The sequence below is a fragment of the Symphalangus syndactylus genome, chromosome 1, assembly GCF_028878055.3.
Source record: "Symphalangus syndactylus isolate Jambi chromosome 1, NHGRI_mSymSyn1-v2.1_pri, whole genome shotgun sequence".
NCBI lineage: Eukaryota > Metazoa > Chordata > Mammalia > Primates > Hylobatidae > Symphalangus > Symphalangus syndactylus.
The window spans coordinates 95,525,452-95,549,967 of NC_072423.2; the positions used below are offsets into that span (position 1 = coordinate 95,525,452).

At 45.8% G+C, this 24,516-nt stretch overlaps 1 protein-coding gene and 1 pseudogene across 9 annotated transcripts in view; one reads left to right on the plus strand and one right to left on the minus strand.

Moving 5' to 3' along the window:
- Positions 1 to 3,484: 3,484 nt before the first annotated feature.
- Positions 3,485 to 24,516, plus strand: part of TOP6BL (TOP6B like initiator of meiotic double strand breaks) — a 105,470-nt gene continuing 84,438 nt past the window's right edge. For 3 of the 9 annotated variants that reach the window (XM_055269178.2, XM_055269262.2, XM_063643577.1), the window contains exons 1-4: positions 3,507 to 3,677; positions 7,441 to 7,579; positions 15,707 to 15,859; positions 18,398 to 18,451. In XM_055269178.2, the coding sequence (XP_055125153.1) occupies positions 3,513 to 3,677; positions 7,441 to 7,579; positions 15,707 to 15,859; positions 18,398 to 18,451 (511 nt within the window). In that variant the 5' untranslated portion in view covers positions 3,507 to 3,512. Of the gene's footprint in view, positions 3,678 to 7,440; positions 7,580 to 15,706; positions 15,860 to 18,397; positions 18,452 to 24,516 lie in introns of all 9 variants that reach the window. The other 6 variants (XM_055269351.2, XM_055269506.2, XM_055269126.2 and 3 more) reach the window with 4 other exon arrangements.
- Positions 20,108 to 21,751, minus strand: LOC129477656 (complement component 1 Q subcomponent-binding protein, mitochondrial-like; annotated as a pseudogene).

Consider the following 24,516-nt stretch of genomic DNA (forward strand, 5'->3'; position numbering starts at 1 on the left):
CAATATGTCACCCAGTCTAAGGACTGGAAATAACTGGCTCCCTACAGACACTGCCAATAAATGAGACCTGGAAGGCCAGGGCTGAAAATATCGAGAGCCATACTCAAAGCCTCCTTGGTTGGCCTAGTTAACTAAGGTGACCTTAACCAAGGGCAGTCATTTAGTTTCCTTGGGCTTCAGATTTCTTCATCTTAATAGATAACTGGTAATTTCCAAAGTCCCTTCTGGCTCTAACATTCTAGTATTCTGAGGATGGGGTCTGAGCAAAAAACCGTTTTTAAAATTTTAATTTTTTTTTTGAGACAGGGTCTTGCTCTGTCACTAGGCTGGAGTGCAGTGGCATAATCATAGCTCACTGTAACCTCCAACTCGAGGGGCTCGAGATCCTCCCACCTCAACCTCCCAAGTAGTTAGGACTATAGGCATGCATCACTGTACCTGGCTAATTTTTAAATTTTTTTGTAGAGACAGGCTCTCACTATAATGCCCAGGCTGGTCTCAAACTCCTGGCCTGAAACAATCCTCCTGCCTTGGCCTCCCAAAGTGCTGGAATTACAAGCATGAGCCACCATGCCTGATTTATTCATACAACTTCTTCTTGGATTCTCATTTTTATCATTTCTTTTTTTTTTTTTTTTTTGAGACGGAGTCTTGCTGTGTCACCCAGGCTGGAGTGCAGTGGCGCGATCTCGGCTCACTGCAAGCTCCGCCTCCCGGGTTCAGGCCATTCTCCTGCCTCAGCCTCCCGAGGAGCTGGGACTACAGGCGCCCGCCAACACGCCCGGCTAATTTTTTGTATTTTTAGTAGAGACAGGGTTTCACCGTGTTAGCCAGGATGGTCTCGATCTCCTGACCTCGTGATCTGCCCGCCTCGGCCTCCCAAAGTGCTGGGATTATAGGCTTGAGCCACCGCGCCCGGCCATTTTTATCATTTCTAAAACAAAGATAACATCTCTCTTACAAGATTACAAGATTGGGGGAACTGCTTAAGATGAATAAGAAAAAGTGAAGAGCACTTAGCACAGAGTGGATTCTCACCATGTATCAAGCCTATATTGCGTGCTGCCTGAATACATGGGTTTACGCTACGGAAGTCCTGATGGCAAACCCTCATATCAAAGTCTTCCCTCCTTGCTTCTCCCTATGTCTAGTGGGGAGGACAGCTGTGTCCCTGGCTACCTTTGAGAGGCCTCCACTTCCTCTAGGGTGGTATTGGGTGCTCCATTACACCTTTATCCCTGAAGTTGATTCCAAGGACAAGGGCTGAAAGCTAGAGGCTCATTTCCAAGGGCAAGGGCTGGAAGCTAGGAAACCAACTCATCTTCATTCTCAATGCCATTCTCAAGGTGGAGCATTTTCTGCTGGGCCAACACTCACAATGATAATTTTTTTTTTTTTTTTTTTTTTTAGACAGAGTCTCGCTCTGTCAGCCGGGCTGGAGTGCAGTGGGGTGATGTCAGCTCACTGCAACCTCCACCTCCCGGGTTCAAGCAATTCTCCTGCCTCAGACTCCCAGGTGGCTGGGACTACAGGCACATGCCACCACGCCTGGCTAATTTTTGTATTTTTAGTAGAGGTGGGGTTTCACCATGTTGGCTGGGCTGGTCTCGAACTCCTGACCTCAAATGATCCACCCACCTGGGCCTCCCAGTGTTGGGATTACAGGCATGAGCCACTGCGCCCGGCCGCGATGGGAAATATTTTAAAGAACCATCCTCAATACCTTGGTTTCTCACCCATAAAGTAGTGACGTTAACAATTTTCTTACAAGATAGTTGAGAGGATGACATCATTTAGGTAAAGAGCTAGTGGTGTCCGACAACAAGCAGTCATTCAATCATGTTACTGGTCCCTTCCCCTTGGCAACTCCTCTTCTGAAAAAGGACAAGAGACTGGGGGTGGGGATGGGGAGCTCTGTGTGGGGTGGGGGGAATGAAAGGAAGACTCCAATGATTCCTCAAATGCCAGCTGTTTATCAAGTTTGATGGTTATGATGGATTTTCCAGAAATAAAAGCTGCCTTGCTCCAATAGGTCTACCTGTGAGCAACTGAGATGGGGAGGAATGGGGAGAAGCGCTGAGCATAGACACGAGAAGGGTATGATTCAGGTCTCGATAGACAATGTTCTTTGGAGTAGCACCAAGGCTGTGTACTGGGCAGGCACTCTGCCAGCTCGCCAGCCTGTTCTGTCCAATCCTGGCGTCTTGGAGCTGGGGTGGAAGAATTTTCCCTGAAGGAAAGCAGCCAACACCCTGTCCCATCCTTCTCCTTGGGCAACTCTTTGCCAGGCAGGAATCTCTCATCAGGGTTTTCTTTTGGCTGTCAGATCACCAGCAGTTATGGGCTTAAGCCCCTGTCACCATGCCCCTCCCGGAACCTGGCAGAGAGCAGCAGCTGGGACTCTGCAGGACCACCTTCTTCCAGCCAGAAATGCACTTGGAAAACCCCAGAGCCTCTCCTGTCAGCCAGAGCCCAGAAAAGCCAGCTCCTGGTCTTGGCACATTCAGTGCAGAGTCAAATGTGGAAAGCGGCCTGGATAGGGCGGGGTCGACTCCCGGGTCCCACCTTTGCGGGGGAAGCTGGTCCCCCTGGATTAGGCTGGGAGATGCTTGGGGCTGGTTGGCAGGGAAAAGACGGGGAGTCGTTTTTTCTTTTTTTGAGACAGAGTTTCGCTCTTTTTGCCCAGGCTGGAGTGCAATGACGCGATCTCGGCTCACTGCAACCTCCGCCTCCCAGGTTCAAGCAATTATCCTGCCTCAGCCTCCCGAGTAGCTGGGATTACAGGTGCCCGCCACCACGCCCGGCTGATTTTTGTATTTTCAGTAGAGACGGGGTTTCACCATGTTGGCCAGGCTGGTCTCGAACTCCTGACCTCAGGTGATCCACTCGCCTCGGCCTCCAAAAGTGCTGCGATGACAGGCGTGAGCCACTGCGCTCAGCCCAGGGCGTCGTTTTTAATTTCAGATTAATAATTTTTTAGTATATGTCCCAAAAATTGCCGAGATATGTGTATGGTTATAAAAAAATTCGCTGTTTATATGAAATTCAGTTTTAACTGGCCGTCTTTTTCTTTGCTAAGTCTGGGACCCGGGGCTTGGCCTGGGGTAGCCCCCGCAGTAGGCAAGGCTGTTGGAGGGGTCACGAACCCGCTTGGAAGCCCCGCGCCGTCACCGTCGCCCCTCCCGGCCGAGGGAAGGGTACTGGAAAGCGCTAAGGGCGGCCAAACCCGGATTAGGGCCAAGGGCCGCATCTCGCCGCCACCGTGGGAAACTGTCTTCGAGAGGAGGGAGGAGTCGTGGCCTGGCCTCATTCCCGCTCGCCTCCAGCCTTGGCCGCGAGGCGGGCTCTTCCCCGCCCCGAACCTCCCACCTGCGGGCCCACTGGCACCCGCGGCCGTCAGAGGCTCTACGTGGCTCCAGACCGCGGCTCGCGGTCTCTGGGCCGTGCAGCGTCGAGTGCGCAGGCGCGGCGGGCAGGTGGGCGGGGCGTGCGCGCCCTCAGCTCGGGAAGGGATGGGCTCGCGCTGCCGGCCGTGGGCGTGGACTCGGGCGTGGGCACTGGCGGAGTTCCAAGCCCGGGCTGAGGAGGGGGCGGCAGCCGCGGGCGGGTACCCTTCGACTGAGCGTTGCCGCTGTTCCCTGCGCGGCATGGAGGGGACGGCTGTGGCCGTGTTCGAGGTGATGCTGGGAAGGGAGAAAAAGCGGAGGACACTTTCTGAGGAGACGGGCTTTGTGAGGAGACCGCGAAGTTTGGGCAGAGGGGTCGGGCGTCGCTAAGGTGGAGGAAGGTTCGGGAATCGAGGCCTGTCTCTTACGGGGAAGCGAGGAAGTAGGAGCAGATGAGGGCTCTCGCTCGCGGTGTACTCTGTGGGGGAACGACGCCTTCTCTCCAGCCGACGGCTCAGAAAGCTGCGGCGTTTGCCGAGCACCGGCGGACACCCAGGGGCAGAGCCTGACGCAGCCTCTGAGGCACCCGCCGGAGCGCAGCGCCTTCCATGTACCGGGTGCTGGGAGGGGACGCGGAAAGAGGGAAAGGAAAGGGGCAAGCCCTGGCGTTGCGAGGCGGGGGGGGGGAATCGGGGCGTCAGGACAGAGGCAAGGAGGGACCCAGTGCAGACTGGGAGCGAGGGAGAGTTTTTTTAGGCCCCGGTGCAGGTGCAGGTTTCTGGGTTCGGAGCAGCTGGACGTGAAAGGGCGAGGTTCAGAGGCCACACCTGTGCTCGGGGAGCTGCTCTGGAAGACGGCACTGAGCACCTGGCGCCGGCCACGCCCCGTGTGCTCATTTCATTACCCACTTTCTTTTTTTTTTTTTTTTTTTTTTTTTTTTTTTTTTTTGAGACGGAGTCTTGCTCTGTCGCCCAGGCTGGAGTGCAGTGGCGCGATCTCGGCTCACTGCAAGCTCCGCCTCCCGGGTTCACGCCATTCTCCTGCCTCAGCCTCTCCGAGTAGCTGGGACTACAGGCGCCCGCCACCACGCCCGGCTAATTTTTTGTATTTTTAGTAGAGACGGGGTTTCACCGTGGTCTCGATCTCCTGACCTCGTGATCCGCCCGCCTCGGCCTCCCAAAGTGCTGGGATTACAAGCGTGAGCCACCGCGCCCGGCCTACATTACCCACTTTCACGGCCGGTGCCCAATGGGACGCTGAGCTGCTGTTTGTGAGGGGTAGTGGGCAGGTGACAGAAGCACAGGCTCTGAGGGCACCTCTGAGAGTGCCCCTGGGCGTCCTGCCTGTTTGTTGTCATCAAAGAAGGCGGCGGGATTCCATTTTACAAATAACAGAACCCAGGCTAGAACCCAGGGCGCTGACTCATAGCCCAGTGTTCTTTTCCCAACTGCGCTGTCATACCGACATGAGAATATCTTTAGGGTTTGTTTGTTTGTTTTTTGAGACGGAGTCTCGCTCTTTCGCCCAGGCTGGAGTGCAGTGGCGTGATCCCGGCTCACCGCCATCTCCGCCTCCCGGGTTCAAGGGATTCTCCTGTCTCAGCCTCCCGAGTAGCTGGGATTACAGGCGCACGCCGCCACACCCGGCTTATTTTTGTATTTGTAGTAGAGACAGGTTTTCACCATGTTGGCCAGGCTGGTCTTGAACTTCTGACCTCAAGTGATGTGCCCGCCTCCCAAAGTGCTGGGACCGGCGTGAGCTACCGTGCCCGGCCCGATATGGGAATATCGTAACAGAGGACGTGTGAAGGAAGATTTAGACTCTACACGTACCTGGAAACCATTCTTGTTAACTGGTACAAATGAGGATCTTAGTTCCCAGATCTCCCTGCCTTTAAAAAGGTGGTAATAATTTTCCTTGTGTTGCCTCCCTGTAAAAGTGAGAATCTATTTGCATGAATAATAATGGGAGTTGGCCGGGCGCGGTGGGTAGCCTGTATTCCCAGCACTTTGGGAGGCAGAGGCGGGCAAATCACTTGAGATCAGGAGTTCAAGACCAGCCTGGCCAACATGAGGAAACTCTGTCTCTGCAAAAAATACAAAAATTAGCGGTGGCTCACGCCTGTAATCCCAGCACTTTGGGAGGCCGAGTCAGGCGGATCACCTGAGGTCGGGAGTTCGAGACCAGCCTGATCAAAATGGAGAAACTCCGTAACTACTAAAAATACATAATTAGCCAGGCGTGGTGGCACATGCCTGTAATCCCAGCTACTTGTGGGACTGAGGCAGGAGAATCGCTGGAACGCAGGGGGCAGAGGTTGCAGTGAGCTGAGATCGCACCATTGCACTCCAGCCTGGGCTACAAGAGCAAAACTCCATCTCAAAAAAAAAAAAAAAAAAAAAAAAAAATTAGCAGGGTGTGGTGGCAGGCGGCTGCACTTCCAGCCACCTGAGAGGCTGAGGTGGGAGGATCACCTGAGCCTGGGAGGTTGAGGCTGCAGTGAACCATGATAATGTCATCACTGCACTCCAGCCTGGGAGTCAGAGTGAGACTCTGTCCCCTCTCTCCCCCCAAAAATAAATGAAATATATTTTATTTTCAGTTTGTCTCTAATGTGTATTTTTTTCTTTTTGAAACGAAGCGTTGCCCTGTCGCCCAGGCTGGAGTGCAGTGACGCAATCTCGGCGCACTGCAGCCTCCACCTCCCAAGTTCAAGCAATTCTCCTGCCTCAGCCTCCCGAGTAGCTGGGACTACAGGCGCACACCACCACACCCGGCTAATTTTTGTATTTTTAGTAGAGATGGGGTTTCACCATATTGACCAGGCTGATCTTGAACTCCTGACCTCAGGTGATCCACTGCCTCAACCTCCCAAAGTGCTGGGATTACAGGCATGAGCTACCACACCCGGTCGATTAAATGTTTTACCCAGACATCTTGGAGTCCTGTTCAACTTCAAATATTGTGTGTAGTCTTTACTGCAGTAGGGCTTAGAAATAATAGCTAATATCTGTTAAGCATTTGCTATTTGCCAAGTACTGTGTTAAGCATTTTGCACATATTTTTAATTAATTTTTTTTTTTTTTTAGTAGAGATGGGGCCTCAGTATGTTGTCCAGGGTTCAAGCGATTCTCCCACCTTGGCCTCCCAAAGTGCTGGGATTACAGGCATGAGCCACTGTGCTCAGCCTTGCACATATTATTTGTTTACTTTCAGCAGCAGCCCTATGTGGTAGTTTTATCCCCATTTTAATAGATGAGGAATCTGTGGTTTGGAGAGATGAAGTAATTTGCCCAAGGTCACATGCTAGAATTTGGCATATCAGGGATTCAAATCCAGTGTGGAGTGCAGTGGCCTGATCAGGGCTCACTTCAGCCTCAATCTTCTGGGCTCAAGAGATCCTCCTGCCTCAGCCTCCCCAGTGGCTGAGACTACAGGCACACGCCACCACACTGGGCTAATTTTTGTTGTTGTTAGTAGAGATAAGGTCTCGGTATGTTGTCCAGGCTGATCTCAAACTGCTGAGCTCAAGTGATCCTCCCACCTTGGCCTCCCAAAGTGCTGGGATTACAGGCATAAGCTACTGTGCAGGGCAGCATTAGCACTCTTAAATAGTATTCTGACCCTCAGAAGTGTTGATTTAATGAAAGATCAAGATGATTCATAACCAGATGCCACTCTTATTCATAGTCTTCATGTTGGCTTTTGTTTGGGGCAGGAAAAAAGAAACAAGAAAAACAAATTCCCACTTAATTTTTCCCTAATTATTATTTCCAGATGAATTTATCTTCTGAATAAGGGAATTTATTGTCTCAATTTCCTGTCTTACTGGGCATTGTGTTGAATTTCACTGACTCCTTTCTTATGTCACTCTCCTAGCTATTTATTTTGTTTAGACACAGTACTCTGAACAAACCTAAATCTGACATTTTAGAAGCAAGAATACAATTTTTTTGGGGAAATTAGGGTTACTAATTTAACTGGGTCATAGAGATATATTATTACTGTGATTTCTAAAGAAGATTATGTTTTCTTTGAATTGTGCTCTTTTCAGATTTTGAGATTTTTAATAATTCACTGGAAGTGTGACATAGATGTATCAAAGGGAGCATTGCTAGAAGGGCAGCTAGTGATTTCCATAGAAGGATTAAATTCTAAGCACCAGGCAAATGCTCTTCATTGTGTAACAACTAGTAAGTAGAGAAAGAAAAAATATTTTCTATCTGTTTTGTCATGGTTTATGTCGTAGCTTATTTAAAAATTTCAATTAGTCATAATCTTTTATCATGTTATTCCAGGATTGTTCCATAATTATAAAATGAAATGATTATGTAATAAGTATCTGGTGGTAGATTTACAAATGTATCATACAGGAAAGGTGAGTAGTTGAATGACTCTTACCATAGATTATTTATTTTACTGGTTTAAGTTAAAATTGCTCAGAAACAATCTTATTTTTCTCTTGATTTTAACCTACTTTGCCACAGCAAAATTATATCACATTGAGCTTTACCTACTTTTTTTTCCCCCAAGTCTAAATTTTGGCAGTTGCAAAAAAGCAAAAAAAGGAAAAATGATGAATGGTGCATACTTCAATAATCATGACCTGTGATTAGTTTGAAAATATCTCTTCCACTTGGCTTTCATGCTTTTATCATTTTTGCCTATTGTCTTGAGGGAAACCTGATGCATTGAGTGGCTCTGAAGTATGAATTTTCTTAAACTTGAAGTGTTAGCTTTTTTGGTGTGTGTGTGTGTGTGTGTGTGTGTGTGGGTGTGTGTGTAGGTTTATTGAAGGGTACTTTGGAATGAAGTTGCCCCCTCAGGCTTAGAGAAGTCACTTGGGCACCAAGTTGAGATTGGATAGTAAACTAGGCTTTACAAGACATTTGCTTACCTGAACAGGAATGACCTGTCTTGTCTTTGTGTATTAATATTAAACATCTTCAAGAGCAGTATGACAGGTTGGTTTGCTCTTACTCTGCATGAACTCCATTCTGACTGGCAGGGTTCCCACCACTCTTGAGAGAAATGCTTGGCCACGTGTCTAGGGTGATGGTTGGTCTGTGTGTGGTTGTAATAGTCTAATCCAATAAACTGTGGCCAGGGTAGCAAGATTGATTTAATTCAAAGCAAAGGACTTCAGCAACAGTAGTTTTTGGCAAGAAACTCGATTCCGCATTTTGAGCCTGATGAACTTCTTTAGCCCACCTAGAATAGGGGGCATTTCTCTTCTCTTTATTGTCTCGGAGCTTTACGTAATTACGGTTATAATTATTTATTTATTTATTTAGAGATGGAGTTTCACTCTGTCGCCCAGGCTGGAGCGGCGCAATCTGGGCTCACTGCAACCTCCGCCTCCTGGGTTCAAGCAATTCTGCCTCAGCCTCCTGAGTAGCTGAGATTACAGGCGGCTGCCACCATGCCTGGCTAATTTTTTTTTTTATTTTTAATAGAGATGGGGGTTTCACCATGTTGGCCGGGCTGGTCTCGAACTCCTGACCTCAAGTGATCCACCTGCCTCTGCCTCCCAAAGGGCTGGGATTACAAACAAGAGTTACTGCACCCAGTCTATGTTTATATTTTTTTTGGGGTAGGAAACATGGTGATACATGCTTGATAAAAAACATTACAGAAACATATATTGTGGAGAGTGAGACTTTCTACATATCTCACCCCTTTGAGATGATTATTAACATTGAGAATATATTCTAGATTTTCCTTTTTCCCCCTACTTGCCAAGGATAATCTATCTTCTAGGTTTTTCTATGCATGTGTTCATAGTTACTAATATCCATTTTTTAGAACTAGAACTATACTATACATACGACTGTGCTATGTACCAGTACTTTGTGGGCAGCATTTCATGTGAGCATAAGGGATCTATTTCATTTTTTTTATAAAAAAATGTACACTTATTTAGTTTTAGTTTTTGTCAGTTATACACACATATGATTTTGGCCAGGTGTAGTGGCTCATGCCTGTAACACCAGCACTTTGGGAGTCTGAGGTGGGCAGATCACATGAGGTCACGGGTTCGAGATCAGCTGTCCAATATGGGGAAACCCTGTCTCTACTAAAAATATAAAAGTTAGCGGGTTGTGGTGGCACACACCTGTAATCCCAGCTACTCAGGAGGCTGAGGCATCAGAATCACTTGAACCTGGGAGGGCAGAGGTTGCAGTGAGCCAAGATTGTGCCACTGCACTCCAGCCTGGGTGACAGAGTGAGACTCCTTCTCAAAACAAAAAACCCAACAGTACCCTGCATGCTTCCCCCATCTCTCCCTTCCCATCTTTCTCCCTCCTAGATGCTAATACTTTTAACTCTGCTAATTGATTATTTAATATTTATCTTTGATCTAGGTAATATGTTTGTGTTGTTATATCTTTTTTTTTCCCCCCAAATAGGGTTTCACTCTGTCACCCAGGCTGGAGTGCAGTGGCACAATCATAGCTCACTGTAACCTTAAATGCCTGGGCTCAAATAATCCTAACTCAGCCTCCTGAGTAGCTAGGACTATAGGCATGTGCTACCGTGCCTGGTTGTTTTATTTTTGTATTTTTGTAGAGACAGGGTCTCTTGCTGTGTTGCCCAGGTTGGTCTGAAACCCCTGGGCTCAAGCAGTCCTCTCACTTTGGCCTCCCAAAGTGCTGGTATTGCGGGTGTTAGCCACCATGCCTGGCCAAGATGTTATTTATTTATTAATTTAGAGACAGGGTCTTACTCTGTCACCCAGGCTGGACTGCAGTGGTGCAATCACTGCTCACTGCAGCCTTGACCCCCTGAGCTCAGGTGATCCTCCCACCTCAGCCTCCTGAGTAGCTGGGACTACAGGCATGTGCTACCATGCCTAATGTTTGTTTTGTTTTTGTTTTTTGAGACAGAGTCTCGCTCTGTCGCCAGGTTGGAGTGCAGTGGTGCCAGGATCTCGGCTGACTGCAACCTCTGCCTCCCAGATTCAAGCGATTCTCCTTTCTCAGCCTCCCAAGTAGCTAGGGCTACAGGTGTGCACCACCACGCCCAGCTAATTTTTGTATTTTTAGTAGAGACCAGGTTTCACTATGTTGGCCAGGATGGTCTCGATCTCTTGACCTCGTGATCCACCCACCTCAGCCTCCCAAAGTGCTGGGATTACAGGCGTGAGCCACCGTGCCTGGCTGACTAATTTTTTTTTTTTTTTTTTTTTTTTAATAGAGATGAGGTGTCCCTATGTTGCCCAGGCTGGTCTTGAAGTCCTGGACTCAAGCGATCCACCTGCCTCAGCCTCCCAAACTGCTCGAATTATAAGCATGAGCCATTGTGCTCAGCTCTAAATTGTGTCTTAATTTTCCTTTTTATAGGCATTTATTGATTTTCCACCATAGAGGATGATAGCTCTCTTTAATATCTTCACCTCTACCATGTGTCTTTCTTTTAATATAGTTATAATTTTCCAACCATGTAGATCAATATTTACTCGTTATGACCATAAAATGCAGTTTAGCCATATAGAAAACTATGATTACTTTTCTTTATAATTTCCCTTCAGTTAATACTTATTTTAATTTATTTTCTGTTTTTATCATCTAGTCAACTCCCAAACTTCCAGCATTTGTCTAAATCTACTCAGTATATTCCAGTACATCAGATAATATATCAATTTCATCCTCCTGAGAAACTCTTTTCCAGTGTATCCTGACCTGCTCTAATTTTGACTTGATGCTTTCTGTATGTGGTACACAGCTGTTATCTTGGAATCTTCCCTTCATCATTATTCAGAGTGTTTCTGTAGTTTTTCTCTTGCATTGGATTTTGTGCTTCCTGAATCCTTCCTTCTCTCTCTTTTTTTTTTTTTTTTTTTTTCTTGGCTTACCCCTTGCTTTGATGGATCTCAGGCTCCAGTAGATTCCTTGGAAAGAGTGTTTGGAAGGTAAATTTCTCGAGACCTTACATCTCTGAAAACATCTCCACGTATACCTAATTGATAGTTTGGCCATATAGGATTCTAAGCCAGAATTCATTTTTCCTTCAGAATTTTGATGACATTGCAGCATTATTTTCTAACTTCAGGTGTTGCTATTGAAAAATCTAAAAATCTTTCTGATTACTCTGTATGTGACCTGTTTTTTCTTTTTTCTTCCCCTCTGTGTAAGCTTTTATTTTTATTTTTTGGAGACGGAGTCTCACTCTGTCACCCAGGGTGGAGTGTAGTGGCGTGATCTCGGCTCACCGCAACCTCTGCCTCCCGGGTTCAAGCGATTCTCCTGCCTCAGCCTCCCGAGTAGCTGAGATTACAGGCGTTACACCAACATGCCTGGCTAATTTTTGTATTTTTAGTAGAGATAGGGTTTCACCATGTTGGCCCAGCTGGTCTCGAACTCCTGACCTCAAGCAATCCACCCACCTCGGCCTCTCAAAATGCTGCGATTACAAGCATGAGCCACTGTTCCCGGCCTCTCTGTAAGCTTTTAGAATCTTCTCTTTATCCTTGTATTAATTACAGTAAATAAGGGTAGGTGCTATAACAAACCCTAAAATCTCAGTGGCTTGGCCAGGCACGGTGGCTCACGCCTATAATCCTAGCACTTGGGGAGGCTGAGGCCAGCGGATTGCCTGAGCTCAGGAGTTTGAGACCAGCCTGCGCGACACGGTGAAACCCCATCTCTACTAAAATACAAAAAATTAGCCAGGCATGGCGACATGCGCCTGTAGTCCTAGCTACTCTGGAGGCTGAGGCAGGAGAATTGCTTGAACTCGGGAGGCGGAGGTTGCAGTGAGCCAAGATCACGCCACTGCATTCCAGCCTGGGCGACAGTGAGACAACGTCTGCAAAAAAAAAAAAAAAAGGCCGGGCGCGGTGGCTCAGGCCTGTGATCCCAGCACTTTGGGAGGCCGAGGCGGGTGGATCACGAGGTCAGGAGATCGAGATCACGGTGAAACCCCGTCTCTACTAAAAATACAAAAAATTAGCCGGGCGCGGTGGCGGGCGCCTGTAGTCCCAGCTACTTCGGAGGCTGAGGCAGGAGAATGGCGTGAACCCGGGAGGCGGAGCTTGCAGTGAGCCGAGATCGCGCCACTGCACTCCAGCCTGGGCGACAGAGCGAGACTCCATCTCAAAAAAAAAAAACAAAAAACAGTGGCTTAACACAGAAAATGTTTAGTTTTCTTGTATTTCACAGTCAGATGAATGTGTGTGTATGCAGGCAAGCAGGCGAGTATTTTGTTCTATGCTATCTCTGTCTTGTGGGTGTACCCTTCTCTAAGTCCTCTAAGTTCTCTCCATTCAGCTAAGGATGGGGAAAGAGAGCAGAGCTTATAAATGGAAGACTTTTATGGGGTAGGCTCGGGAATTATGTATATTATTGCTGCTCACGTTCTGTTGGCCAGGACTTAAGACTTTTTTTTTTTTTTTTTTGAGACAGAGTCTCACTCTGTCGCCCAGGCTGGAGTGCAGTGGCGTGATCTCTGCTCACTGCAAGCTCTGCCCCTTGGGTTCACGCCATTCTCCTGCCTCAGCCGCCCGAGTAGCTGGGACTATAGGCGCCTGCCACCACGCCCGGCTAATGTTTTTATTTTTAGTAGAGACGGGGTTTCACCGTGTTAGCCAGGATGGCCTCAATCTCCTGACCTCGTGATCCACCCGCCTTGGCCTCCCAAAGTGCTGGGATTACAGGCGTGAGCCACCGCGCCCGGTCATGTTTTTGTTTTTTAAGACAGAGTCTCACTGTGTTGCCTAGGCTGGAATGCACTGGCATGATCTCGGCTCACTGCAACCTCCGCCTCCCAGGTTCAAGCGATTCTCCTGCCTCAGCCTCCTCAGTAGCTGGGATTACAGATGTCTGCCACCACACCCAGCTAATTTTTGTATTTTTAGTAGAGACAGAGTTTCACCATGTTGGCTAGGCTGGTCTCGAACTCCTGACCTCAGGTGATACGCCCAGCTCAGCCTCCCAAAGTGCTGGGATTATAGGCATGAGCCACCGCGCCTCGCCAACCAGGACTTAGTCTTATTGCCACAGCCCTGCAGTTGCAAGGAAGACTGAAAAAGGTAGTCAAATTATGTGTTCAAGAAGAAGGAGAATGGGGTATTTGTTTGCGAGCACCAGCAGTCTCTGCTGTGGTTTCCATTGTCACAATGATGTGCCTGGGTGTGGGTGTGTTTTCAAACATTGTGCTCAGCACTCAGGAAGACTTTTAAACCTGGAAACCCTTGTCCTTTGGTTCTGGGAGATTTTCCCTTGCATTCTTTTTTTTTTTTTCCGCCCTTTCTGGAACTTCTATTATTTAGATATTAGACTTCCTAGACTGGTTCTTTTTCCTTTTTAAAATCATTTCTCGTAATTTTTATCTCTTCTACATTCTAGGCATTATCTTATCTTTTTGAGTATATAAAGATTTTTTTAAAGTTTTCTTTTCTCCACCTCGTTCTTGTTTCCCTTGTATTGCTTTTCTTAGTCTGGTGTCTGTTTTCATGTTAGAAGCTTTCTTCAAATATCTTAAAATTATTGGTTGCTCATTTTTAAGAGTTAGAGACTATAAAGCTGATTTGAAATTGTTAGCATCACTGAAAGGTGATCTAATTGGGCTTTTAACTGGGGAACTTTCTCTTCTCTTCAATATCAATATCTTTAGTCTTTGCTCTTGGAATGGCCAGATCTTTCAGTCTCTTACCAAGTGGGTAAAAGCCAGACTTGATTCTGGGAATGAGAGAGAAAAGGGGGTGTTGGGTATCTCAGCATTCAGGGGTTCTGTTCACTAACTCCACTTGTTTTTAGTACAATTTTGATTCTCATCCCGAAGATTGACACCTTGACCATTTTCAAGTATCTTCTCCCCAATCCATGCCAAAGTTAGGGGGGAGCCAATCCCTTGAATGCTGAGTGGAGGAGGGAATCTAAAGATTTATTTAAATTCATTTTTAACTGACTCTCCTTAATTTATCTTCTACCTCACCCATACATTCAGAGGTTCCTGATACTGCCATGCCTGAGTCTTTTGCAGTTTTATTGTATAAATCATGTTGTTTCTTGGCCTTCCCTGTCCCCTTATACTTAGATTACTCAGGTCTCCTAAATCCTTTCCTACTAGTTGTTCTGCTTTGTAGTTTCTAGATTTTTTTTTTTTTTTTGTGATAGAGTCTTACTCTGTCGCCCAGCTGGAGGTGCAGTGGTGCGATATCAGCTCACTTCAACCTCCGCCTCCTGGGTTCAAGAGGTTCTCCTGCCTCAGCCTCCTGAGAAGGTGGGCGTACAGGTGTGTGCCACCATGCCCGGCTAATTTTTGTATTTTTAGTAGAGACGGGGTTTCACTATGTTGGCCAGGCTGGTGTCGAATTCCTAACCTCAGGTGATCCACCTGCCTCGGTCTCCCAAAGTGCTGGGATTACAGGCATGAGCCACTGCGCCTAGCCTGTAGTGTCTAGATTTTTATTACAATCATGTTTGTCTCTTGTTTTCCATCCTTGTGGGTTTGTGCCCTTATAAATCTCTTTCCTATTATTTTATTGAGGTTTCAGGAGGGAATGAAAATAAACGTGTGTGTTCAATCGGCCATCTTTACCTGGAAGTGTGCAGTGGTATCTTTTAAGTTTGGTTTGAAATCTCTGCTCTGTAGGGCTGCTGTAACAAAGTACCACAAACTGGATGGCTTGAAACAAAATATATTTATTTTCTCACAGTTCTGGAGGCTAGAAATCCAAAATCAAGGTCTTGGTATGGTTGGTTCCCTCTGGAGACTCAGAAATCTGTTCCATGCCTCTCTCCTAGCTTCTGGTGATTGCTGACAATCCTTGGTATTTCTTAGATTGTAGATGTATCACTCCCTGCCTTCACATGGCATTCTCCTCTGTATTTCTCTATTTCTTCACATGGCCTTCTTATAAGTACACCAGTCACTGGACTCAGGACCACCCTAATCCAGTATGAACTTGTCTTAACTTGATTGCATCTATTTCCAAATAAGGTCATATGCACTGGGGCTAGTACTTAAAACTATCTTTTGGGGGACATAGTTCGACCCACAACAAACTAGCAAATTTGATATCTGAGATGATTCATCTATCAGAAGCCAAGAGATGACTAGTTTTTTCCATCAGTAATTATTGAAGGCTTTAACAAATACGATTTTCAGGATGTTTCCCAAAATGTATGCCACAGAATATTTATATGAGTTATAAGAAAGGAGTTATGTAGTCATTTAAATTTGGGAAATGTTAAAATAAGTTTTTAAACTGTAGGTCTGTTCAGGACCTCTCATATGCCAGTGTGGACTATGGAACATACTGTTTGGGAAATGCTACATACAGTTAACCCCCTTCTCCCTCCTTTTTTTTTCTCAAGATGTAGTCTCGCTCTGTTATCCAGGCCGGAGTGCAGTGGCGCAGTCTCAGCTCACTGCAACCTCCACCTCCCAGGTTCAAGCGATTCTCGTGCCTCAGTCCCCCCGAGTAGCTGGGATTACAGGTGCCCACCACCATGCCTGGCTAATTATGGGTGAGGAGTGCTTCCACCTGCTCCACATCGTATCCAGCCCTCAATTTTCAGTTATACTTCCAATGCTTTTATATAAAAACAATAAAATTCTATCCTCCAGATGCAACGATGAGAGTAGAGACTTATCTGTAAAATATATATTTTAAAGCAAGCATTCCCCCAAATCCCCTCTATAGAACAGAAGATTATCTTTTTAAAACAATGTAAACAAAATTTTTTTCTGAGATGGGGTCTTGCTCTGTGTTGCCAAGGCTGGAGTGCAGTGGTGCCATCACGGCTCACTACAACCTCTGTTTCCTGGGCTCAGCTGATCCTCCCACTTCAGCCTCCTGAATAGCTGGACTACAGGTGTGTGCCACCATGACCTGCTAATTTTTGTATTTTTTTGTGGAGATGGGTTTTGTGATATTACCCAGGCTGGTCTTGAATTCCTGAGCTCAAAAGATCTACCCACCTCAGCCTCCCAAAGTGCTGGGATTACAGGTGTGAACCACCATGCCTGGCCATAAGATGGTCTTTATAAAGGGGGGGGTGGTGGGGGGTGGGGGCAGGTGCAGGCAATGTGGCTCATGCCTGTAATCCCAGCACTTTGGGAGGCTGAGGTGGGTGGATTGCTTGAGGTCAGGAGTTCGAGACCAGCCCGCCCAACATAGTGAAACTTCATCTCTACTAAAAATACAAAAATTAGTCAGGCGCGGTGGCGGTTGTCTATAATCCCAGCTACCCAGGAGGCTGAGGCAGGAGATCGCATGAACCTGGGACGCGGAGGTTGCAGTGAGCCGAGATTGCGCCACTTCACACCAGCCTGGGCGACAGACTCTGTCTCAATGAAAAATAAAATAATAATGAAAAAGACTATCTTTTGTCAAATGTTCTGTGCTGCTTGGGCTTAGGCCTTTGGAAGTGTGTATCATTTATCCAGAATCACTTAAAATCTGGAAATCTAGAGCATTACTATCCAATAAAACTTTTTGTGGTGATGGAAATGTTCTCTATCTCCTGTTTAGCAGACTAGCCATTCGCCACATGTGGCTATGGAGTGCTTGAAATGTGGCTAATGTGACTGAGGAACTAAAATTTTTTTTTTTTTTTTGAGACAGAGTTTCGCTCTTGTTGCCCAGGCTAAAGTGCAATGGTGCGATCTCGGCTCACTGCAACCTCTGCCTCCTGGGTTCAGGTGATTCTCCTGCCTCAGTTTCCCAAGTAGCTGGGATTACAGGTGCCCGCTACCACGCTCAGCTAATTTTTGTTATTTTTAGTAGAGACGAGATTTCACCATGTTGGCCAGGCTGGTCTCGAACTCCTGACCTCAGGTGATCCACCTACCTCAGCCTCTCAAAGTGCTGGGATTACAGGCGTGAGCTACCATACCTGGCTGGAACTAAATTTCTAATTTAATTTAGCTGAATGTAAATAGCCACATGTAGTTTCTGGCTACTGTACCGAACAGCACAGTTTACAGAATGATGTTGCCTCTCACTCTAGTTCTGTGATTCTCAACCTTATTTCCCTGTCTGAAAGATGCACATTTTCTGAGGGATAGATATATTTCTATTGGCTCCTATGGCAACGATTCTTAGATTCTGAACTATGAGGTCACGTTTCTCTGGGGAAGGGCATATTCAATTTGAAAATAAAAAGCCTCTAGGTAGTTCTGATCTTTTTGTCCCCTCCTTGGTGCCTGCTTCCTTATTCACTGTCCACCCCTGAAGAATTATTGCTCTAAAATTTCTAATATTTATAGTTAGAACTCTAGGTAAAATAATTCTTACCTGGTAGCCTAGTATTTTCTTTTTCTTTCTTTTTTTTTTTTTTTTTTTTTTTTGAGACAGAGTCTTGCTCTGTCGCCCAGGCTGGAGTGCAGTGGCGCCATCTCGGCTCACTGCAAGCTCCGCCTCCCGGGTTCACGCCATTTTCCTGCCTCAGCCTCTTGACTAGCTGGGACTGCAGGCGCCCGCCACCACGCCGGGATAATTTTTTGTATTTTTTTTAGTAGAGACGGGGTTTCACCGTGTTAGCCAGGATGGTCTGGAGCTCTTGACCTTGTGATCCGCCCACCTCGGCCTCCCAAAGTGCTGGGATTACAGGCGTGAGGCACCGCGCCCGGCCGGTATTTTCTATTTAAGGGTAAAATTGGTCAAAAGAAGAGCCAAAGTTTTAATTGAATCTTATATTAGGATATGAGTTATTGACACGATAGATTCTGATTACTAGCTGCAATTTGCAGTCTTCACATAATCTTTTTCTGTCAAGTAGAGTATCATCCAAAGAGGCAGTCCTGGTGTTGATTGTGGGTGGATGTTGAATATAGGTGAAAAGACTTGCTATTTGGTTATCTCTAAGAAGGTATTTTTCCCCAAAACAGTCATTGTACCATTATAGTATTTCTTTGATGTTTCCATTTTTACCAAACTCATTAGTAGTGGTCACTTTTTAAATGTTCTGTGTCCATAAGCAGTTTTTTAGACTCTCATTTGATTCTTTCAATAGAATGCATTTACTTTTTTGTGATATTTCTTTGTATTCTGTTTCTTACAGTTGCTTCTGCAGGAAGCCTTTTTGGTGGCATGGTCCTTAAGAAGTTCCTAAAAGGTAAAGAATTACCTAACTTCCGTGAGACTGAATATCTTCCCGACAATTAATTTAATATTTTCTGACACAAATTTATAATGAAAGAAAGAGTTGACAGATTTATAAATAAAAATACAGGACGCCCACTTAAATTTGAATTTCAGATAAATAATAATTTTTTTAACATAAGTATGTCTCATGCAGTACTTTATCCTACATTTTATCTGGCTTCTGATGAAAAGATGATCTATTAATATAAAACTGTATAGAATTGACAAAATACCTAGATCACTGTAGCTTTTCTGTATACTCTATACAACTTTAGGCAAAATTTTCCCAGATGTAAAATAAAAATTTTAGTAGGTATTTGTTTCTATCTACTTCAAATAAATAATGTGTGGAGAATGCTTTTACTGTAAATGATTGGCTAGCAGTAATAATGTTTTCCACATTGTATGCCAAAGTTGGTACGGTTTAGGAGTTTTTGCTGACTTTAGTTTTAAGAATTTATTTATTTATTTATTATTGAGACAGAGTCTCACCCTGTCACCCAGGCTGGAGTGCAGTGGTGCGATCTTGGCTCACTGCAACCTCTGCCTCCTGGGTTCAAACAATTCTCCTGCCTCAGCCTTCCGAGTAGCTGGGACTACAGGTGCATGCTGCCACACCCAGCTAGTTTTTTGTATCTTAGTAGAGATGGGGTTTCACCGTGTTGCCCATGCTGGTCTCGAACTCCTGAGCTCAGGCAATCTGCCTGCCTCAGCCTCCCAAAATGCTGAATTACAGGTGTGAGCTACCGTGCCTGGCAGAATTTCTTTTTATTTTTTTTGGACTTAAGAATACTCTACAAGCCAAAGGCCATAACATTTATTTTAAGGAGGCCAAAATGACCTTAGAACTCTTATGCTTTCATTTTTATTTCTTATGGTTGTTTGCTACATAAGTATTATCCATTGGCCTATTTTTTCCTAATGAATTGTTAATTTACAAATTTTACAAAATAACTTTTTAAAATAAACTTTCCCAGACTAAATCTGGAGTATTAATAGGTTTTTAAAAGCTTACATCTGTCCTTGCTTTAAGAAAATATACTGTGGCCAGGCCCAGTGGCTCATGCCTGTAATCCCAGCACTTTGGGAAGCCAAGGCAGGTGGATCACCTAGGTCAGGAGTTCAAGACTGGTCAACATGGTGAAACCCCATCTCTACTAAAAATACAAAAATTAGCCAGGCGTGGTGGTGCGTGCCTATGTATAGTCCTAGCTACTTGGCGGGGCTCAGGCAGGAGAATCCCTTGAACCCAGGAGGCAGAGGCTGCAGTGAGCCAAGATCATACCACTGCACTCCAGCCTGGGTGGACAGAGCGAGAGACTCTGTCTCAAAAAAAAAAAAAAAAAATACTGTGTATTAAAATGGCAACAACTGGCCAGGCACAGTGGCTCATGCCTGTAATCCCAGCACTTTAGGAGGCCAAGGCAGGCGGATTGCTTGATCCAGTAGAACTTTTTGGACTTCAAGACCAGCCTAGCAGCATCACAAGACCCCATCTTTACAAAAAAAAAAAAAAAAAAAAAAAAAAAAATTAGCCAGGCATGGTGGTGCACACCTGTAGTCCCAGCTACTTAGGAAACTGAGGTGGGAAGATTGCTTGAGCCTGGGAGGTAAAGGCTGTAGTAAGCCGTGATCACACACCACTGCACTCCAGCCTGGGTGACAGCAAGACTTGGTCACAAACAAACAAACAAACAAATGGGAACAACCAAAAAGCTACATTGGAAAGGTATAATGTTATAAAATAAATGTTTATGAAATGTATTACCATTTTTTTAATGACAAATTTTCTTCGTGCTTTGTAAAATGCAAATCAATTAAAATTTAAATTTATACCCAAATTTATAGCAATTCAATTATTACTTAAAGCACCTTTTTTTTTTTTTTTGGAGGAGATAAACCCATTTTATTGTCTATCATGTTATACAAAAATCTAGAAACTAATAGATTTGTATAGAAAACAATGATAGGCCGGGTGCGGTGGCTCACGCCTGTAATCCCAGCTCTTTAGGAGGCTGAAGTAGCCGGATCACGAGATCAGGAGATTGAGACCATCCTGGCTAACATGGTGAAACCCTGTCTCTACTAAAAATACAAAAAATTAGCCGGGCGTGGTGGCGGGAGCCTGTAGTCCCAGCTACTCTGGAGGCTGAGGCAGGAGAATGGCGTGAACCTGGGAGGCGGAGCTTGCAGTGAGCCGAGATTGCGCCACTGCACTCCAGCCTGGGCGACAGAGCGAGAGACTCCATCTCAAAAAAAAAAAAAAGAAAAAAGAAAAAAAATGATAATAAATGAGGGTGCAAAATATAGAATTTAAATTTGGTATTTTTTCCCCATGATATTAGGATGATAATCATTTCAAAGCACATGTCTAGCTTCATAGTAGGATTTGTTCACTGGCCAAAGCCTGCCATAAAACTATGGCTTTCAGTGTCTGTCTGCTCTACTGGCTCTTGACGAAACTTTTGAGGTCTTCAAGAAAAGTAATGTACGCCTGGTGCTCCGGGGCTGTGCTGAGCTCCACCAACTCATCTGCAAAAATGTTGTCCACCCCTCGGTCCGCAAGGAAATCCATTAGGTGGTCATATAAGGCCCAGTCCAGGGAATCTGTGTTGAGTGTGTAATTAGTATCCTTCAATTCAGACTCGCTAGTGGACTGAAAGCTAACTTCCCTGATAGAGAAGATGTCACTCAGCCTCCTCTTCTTGTCCAGCTTCATCCTCTGGATAATGACAGTCCAGCACAAAGGCCTTCTTGCCATCATTCTTTATAACTTCAACCACGAAATGGGGAGTTGATGTCAATTCAGGTTCTTCAACCTTCTGCCCTTGCGAGGGTTCCTCCTCACCATCAAATGTTGGTGGGATGCTGTTGTTAATGTTGAAAGTGACAGTAATTTTTTTCCCCCGGCAACTTTCCGCACTAATTTAGCTTCTGTCCCATGCAGTTCCAGCTCCCAAACTCCAGACATCTTAGGAAGGGTTTTATGCTTCTGGATTTTCCTTTCCTCCTTAATTTCATCACTCAAGAAATCAATAAAAGCTTTGTCTCCTTCGCATGCCACACCCACAGCCGCAGGTGCAGGGCCCGCAAGGCCGCAGGGGGCCCGGCCGCCGAACCCGCGCGCAAACTGAGCAGCCGGAAGGGCCAGGCGCTCAGCGGGGGCGCCGGCTGCAGGAGCTGCCGGAAAGGCGGGGCGGGCCCTGGCGGTGTGGAGGCCGGCGACGCAAAAGCCCAGCATTTGGGGCACTCAGCACAGCAGTGGCAGCATGGCGGAGAGGACTGCGAACATGTGCGGATGCAAAGGACAACCCAGGCCTAGGTACCCAGAGTACCCTTTTTTTTTTTTTTTTTTTTCCTTTGAGACGGAGTCTCGCTCTATCGCCCAGGCTGGAGAGCAGTGGCGAGATCTTGGCTCACTGCAACCTTCCGCCTCCTGGGTTCAAGCGATTCTCCTGCCTCAACCTCCTGAGTAGCTGGGATTACAGGTGCGCACCACCACGCCCAGCTAATTTTTGCATTTTTAGTAGAGACGGGGTTTCACCATGTTGGTCAGGCTGGCCTCGAACTCCTGATCTCGTGATCCGCCCGACTCGGCCTCCCAAAGTGCTGGGATTACAGGCGTGAGCCACTGCGCCTGGCCAGTACCTTTCTTTATCTTGGTCATATCAAAGAAAACAAACTATTTTTACAACTCAGTTACAAGATGAATACTCTAAAGACACAAATATATAGGAAACAATTCTACCTTTTGAAACTTCTTTTCTGAAGTAATTTTTAGTTGAAGAATGGAGACAGGCCGGGTGAAGTGTGTCACACCTATAATGCCAGCATTTTGGGAGGACAAGATGGAAGGATCGTCTGAGCCCAGTCGTTAGAGACTAGCCTGGGCAATATATTGAGACCCTCATCTCTACAAATAAAAAAAATTAGCCAGGCATGGTGGGGCATACCTGTACTCCCAGCTACTCAGGAGGCTGAGGCAGAATTGCTTGTGCCCAGGCATTTGAGGCTGCAGTGAGCTATGATCATGCCACTGTGCTTCAGCCTGGGTGACAGAGTAAGACTGTTTTTAAAATAAAAAAGAATGAGGACTTAAAAATGCTTGTTGCTAAATGAAGTGATCAGATGTATTCCCCTTTTCCTTTGTAAATTGTCTTGGCCCTCTGAATCTACCTCCTAACTGTATCCTTGAATATTTTACAGACTTCTGCTTTTGCTCTGTGACCCAAATTTTGTTTAGGTTCTACTTGGTGTGAACACATTAATGTTTTTTGTTTTGTTTTATTTTGAGCACATTTAAAAACTAATTGTGGAGGAAAAGTAATAAAACAAAAAAATGAGATTTTAAACATTATTATTATTATTTTGTAGAGGTGAGGTCTCACTATGTTGCCCAGGCTGATCCTGAACTCCTGGGCTCAAGCAGTCCTCCCATCTCGGCCTCCCAAAATGCTGGGATTACAGGCATGAGCCACTGCACCTGTCCTATTATTATTTTTGGGACAGGGCCTTGCTCTGTCACCCATACTGGGGTGCAGTGGTGTGATCATGGCTCACTGTAGCCCCAAGCCCCTGGGCTTGAGCCATCCTCCAGCCTCAGCCTCTTGAGTAGCTAGGGTCACATGTGCACACCTCCATGCCCAGTTACTTTTTAAATTTTTTCTAAAGATGGGATCTCACTTTGTTGCCCTGGCTGGTCTCAAACTCCTGGCTGGTCTCAAGCTCTCATGCAACAGCCTCCCAAAACACTGGGATTACAAGTGTGAGCCACCCTGCCCAGCCAAGATTTTTATTTTAGCTCCAGAACATTCTGTGAGCATTTGGTAAGAATGTTCTCCCTTTAGTATTAATCACAAGGATGATTTATTGAGCATTTACTATGTATTAGGCCTTGTGCTCGACTTAAAAGGCGGTTATAGTAGTGAACAAAGACAGATTTGGTTTCTCCCTTTATGCCCCTAGTGAAGATATCTTAATTATTCTATTGCCTCCTTAAGCCTATGGTTAGAAAAAAGGGAACATCAGCTATTGTCCTGAAGAGTTTGCTCTGATTCTGAGACTTTTGGGAGATCTGAATCCAAGTTCAAAAACGATGGGCTGACTGCCTCAAAAACATCTAGATTATTTATAAGTTTTTCCTTGTTCTTCATTTTTGAATTATTGTCTTTGGGTTGATGCAGAGAAGTGAAAGATCATTCCTAGTGGCCCTGCTCCAGTTAATATCTGTGAAATTGAAGGAAGTGAAAATTGGCCGGGCACGGTGGCTCACGCCTGTAATCCCAGCACTTTGGGAAGCCGAGGCGGGCGGATCACGAGGTCAGGAGTTTTAGACCAGCCTGGTCAACATAGAGAAACCCCGTCTCTACTAAAAATACAAAAAAAAAATTAGCTGGGGGTGGTAGTGGATGCCTATAATCCCAGCTACTTGGGAGGCTGAGGCAGGAGAGTCGCTTGAACCTGGGAGGCTGAGGTTGCAGTGAGCTGAGATCATGCCACTGCACTCCAGCTCGGTTGACAATGCGAGACTCCGTCTCCAAAAAAAAAAAAAAAAAAGTGAAAATCTGGCCAGGCACGGTGGCTCCGACTAAAATCCCAGCACTGTGGGAGGCTGAGGTAAGCAGATGCTCGAGCCTTGGGCAACATGGTGAAACCCCATCTCTACAAAAAATATGAAAATCGGCCAGGCGTGTGAAAATCAGCTGGGCGTGCCTGGGGTCCCAGCTACTAGGGGGCTGAGGCAGGAGATCCATTTGAGCCCAGGAGGTCAAGTCTGCAGTGAGCTGTGATTGTGCCACTGCACTACAGCCTTGGTGACAGAGTGAGATCTTGTCTCCAAAAAAAAAGCTATATAAATGGAGTATATTATTAGCACTAGGGAGGAGATAGGAGCATTCCTTGCAAAATAAACCCACACTTAATATGTTTGTACAAGGAGTGGTCAGATCATATATAAGGCTACTTGTTTGACTAATATTTGTGAAAGTGCTTTGAAAAAAGTGAAAAGCCATGTAACTACAAGGGAATAGTTTTATT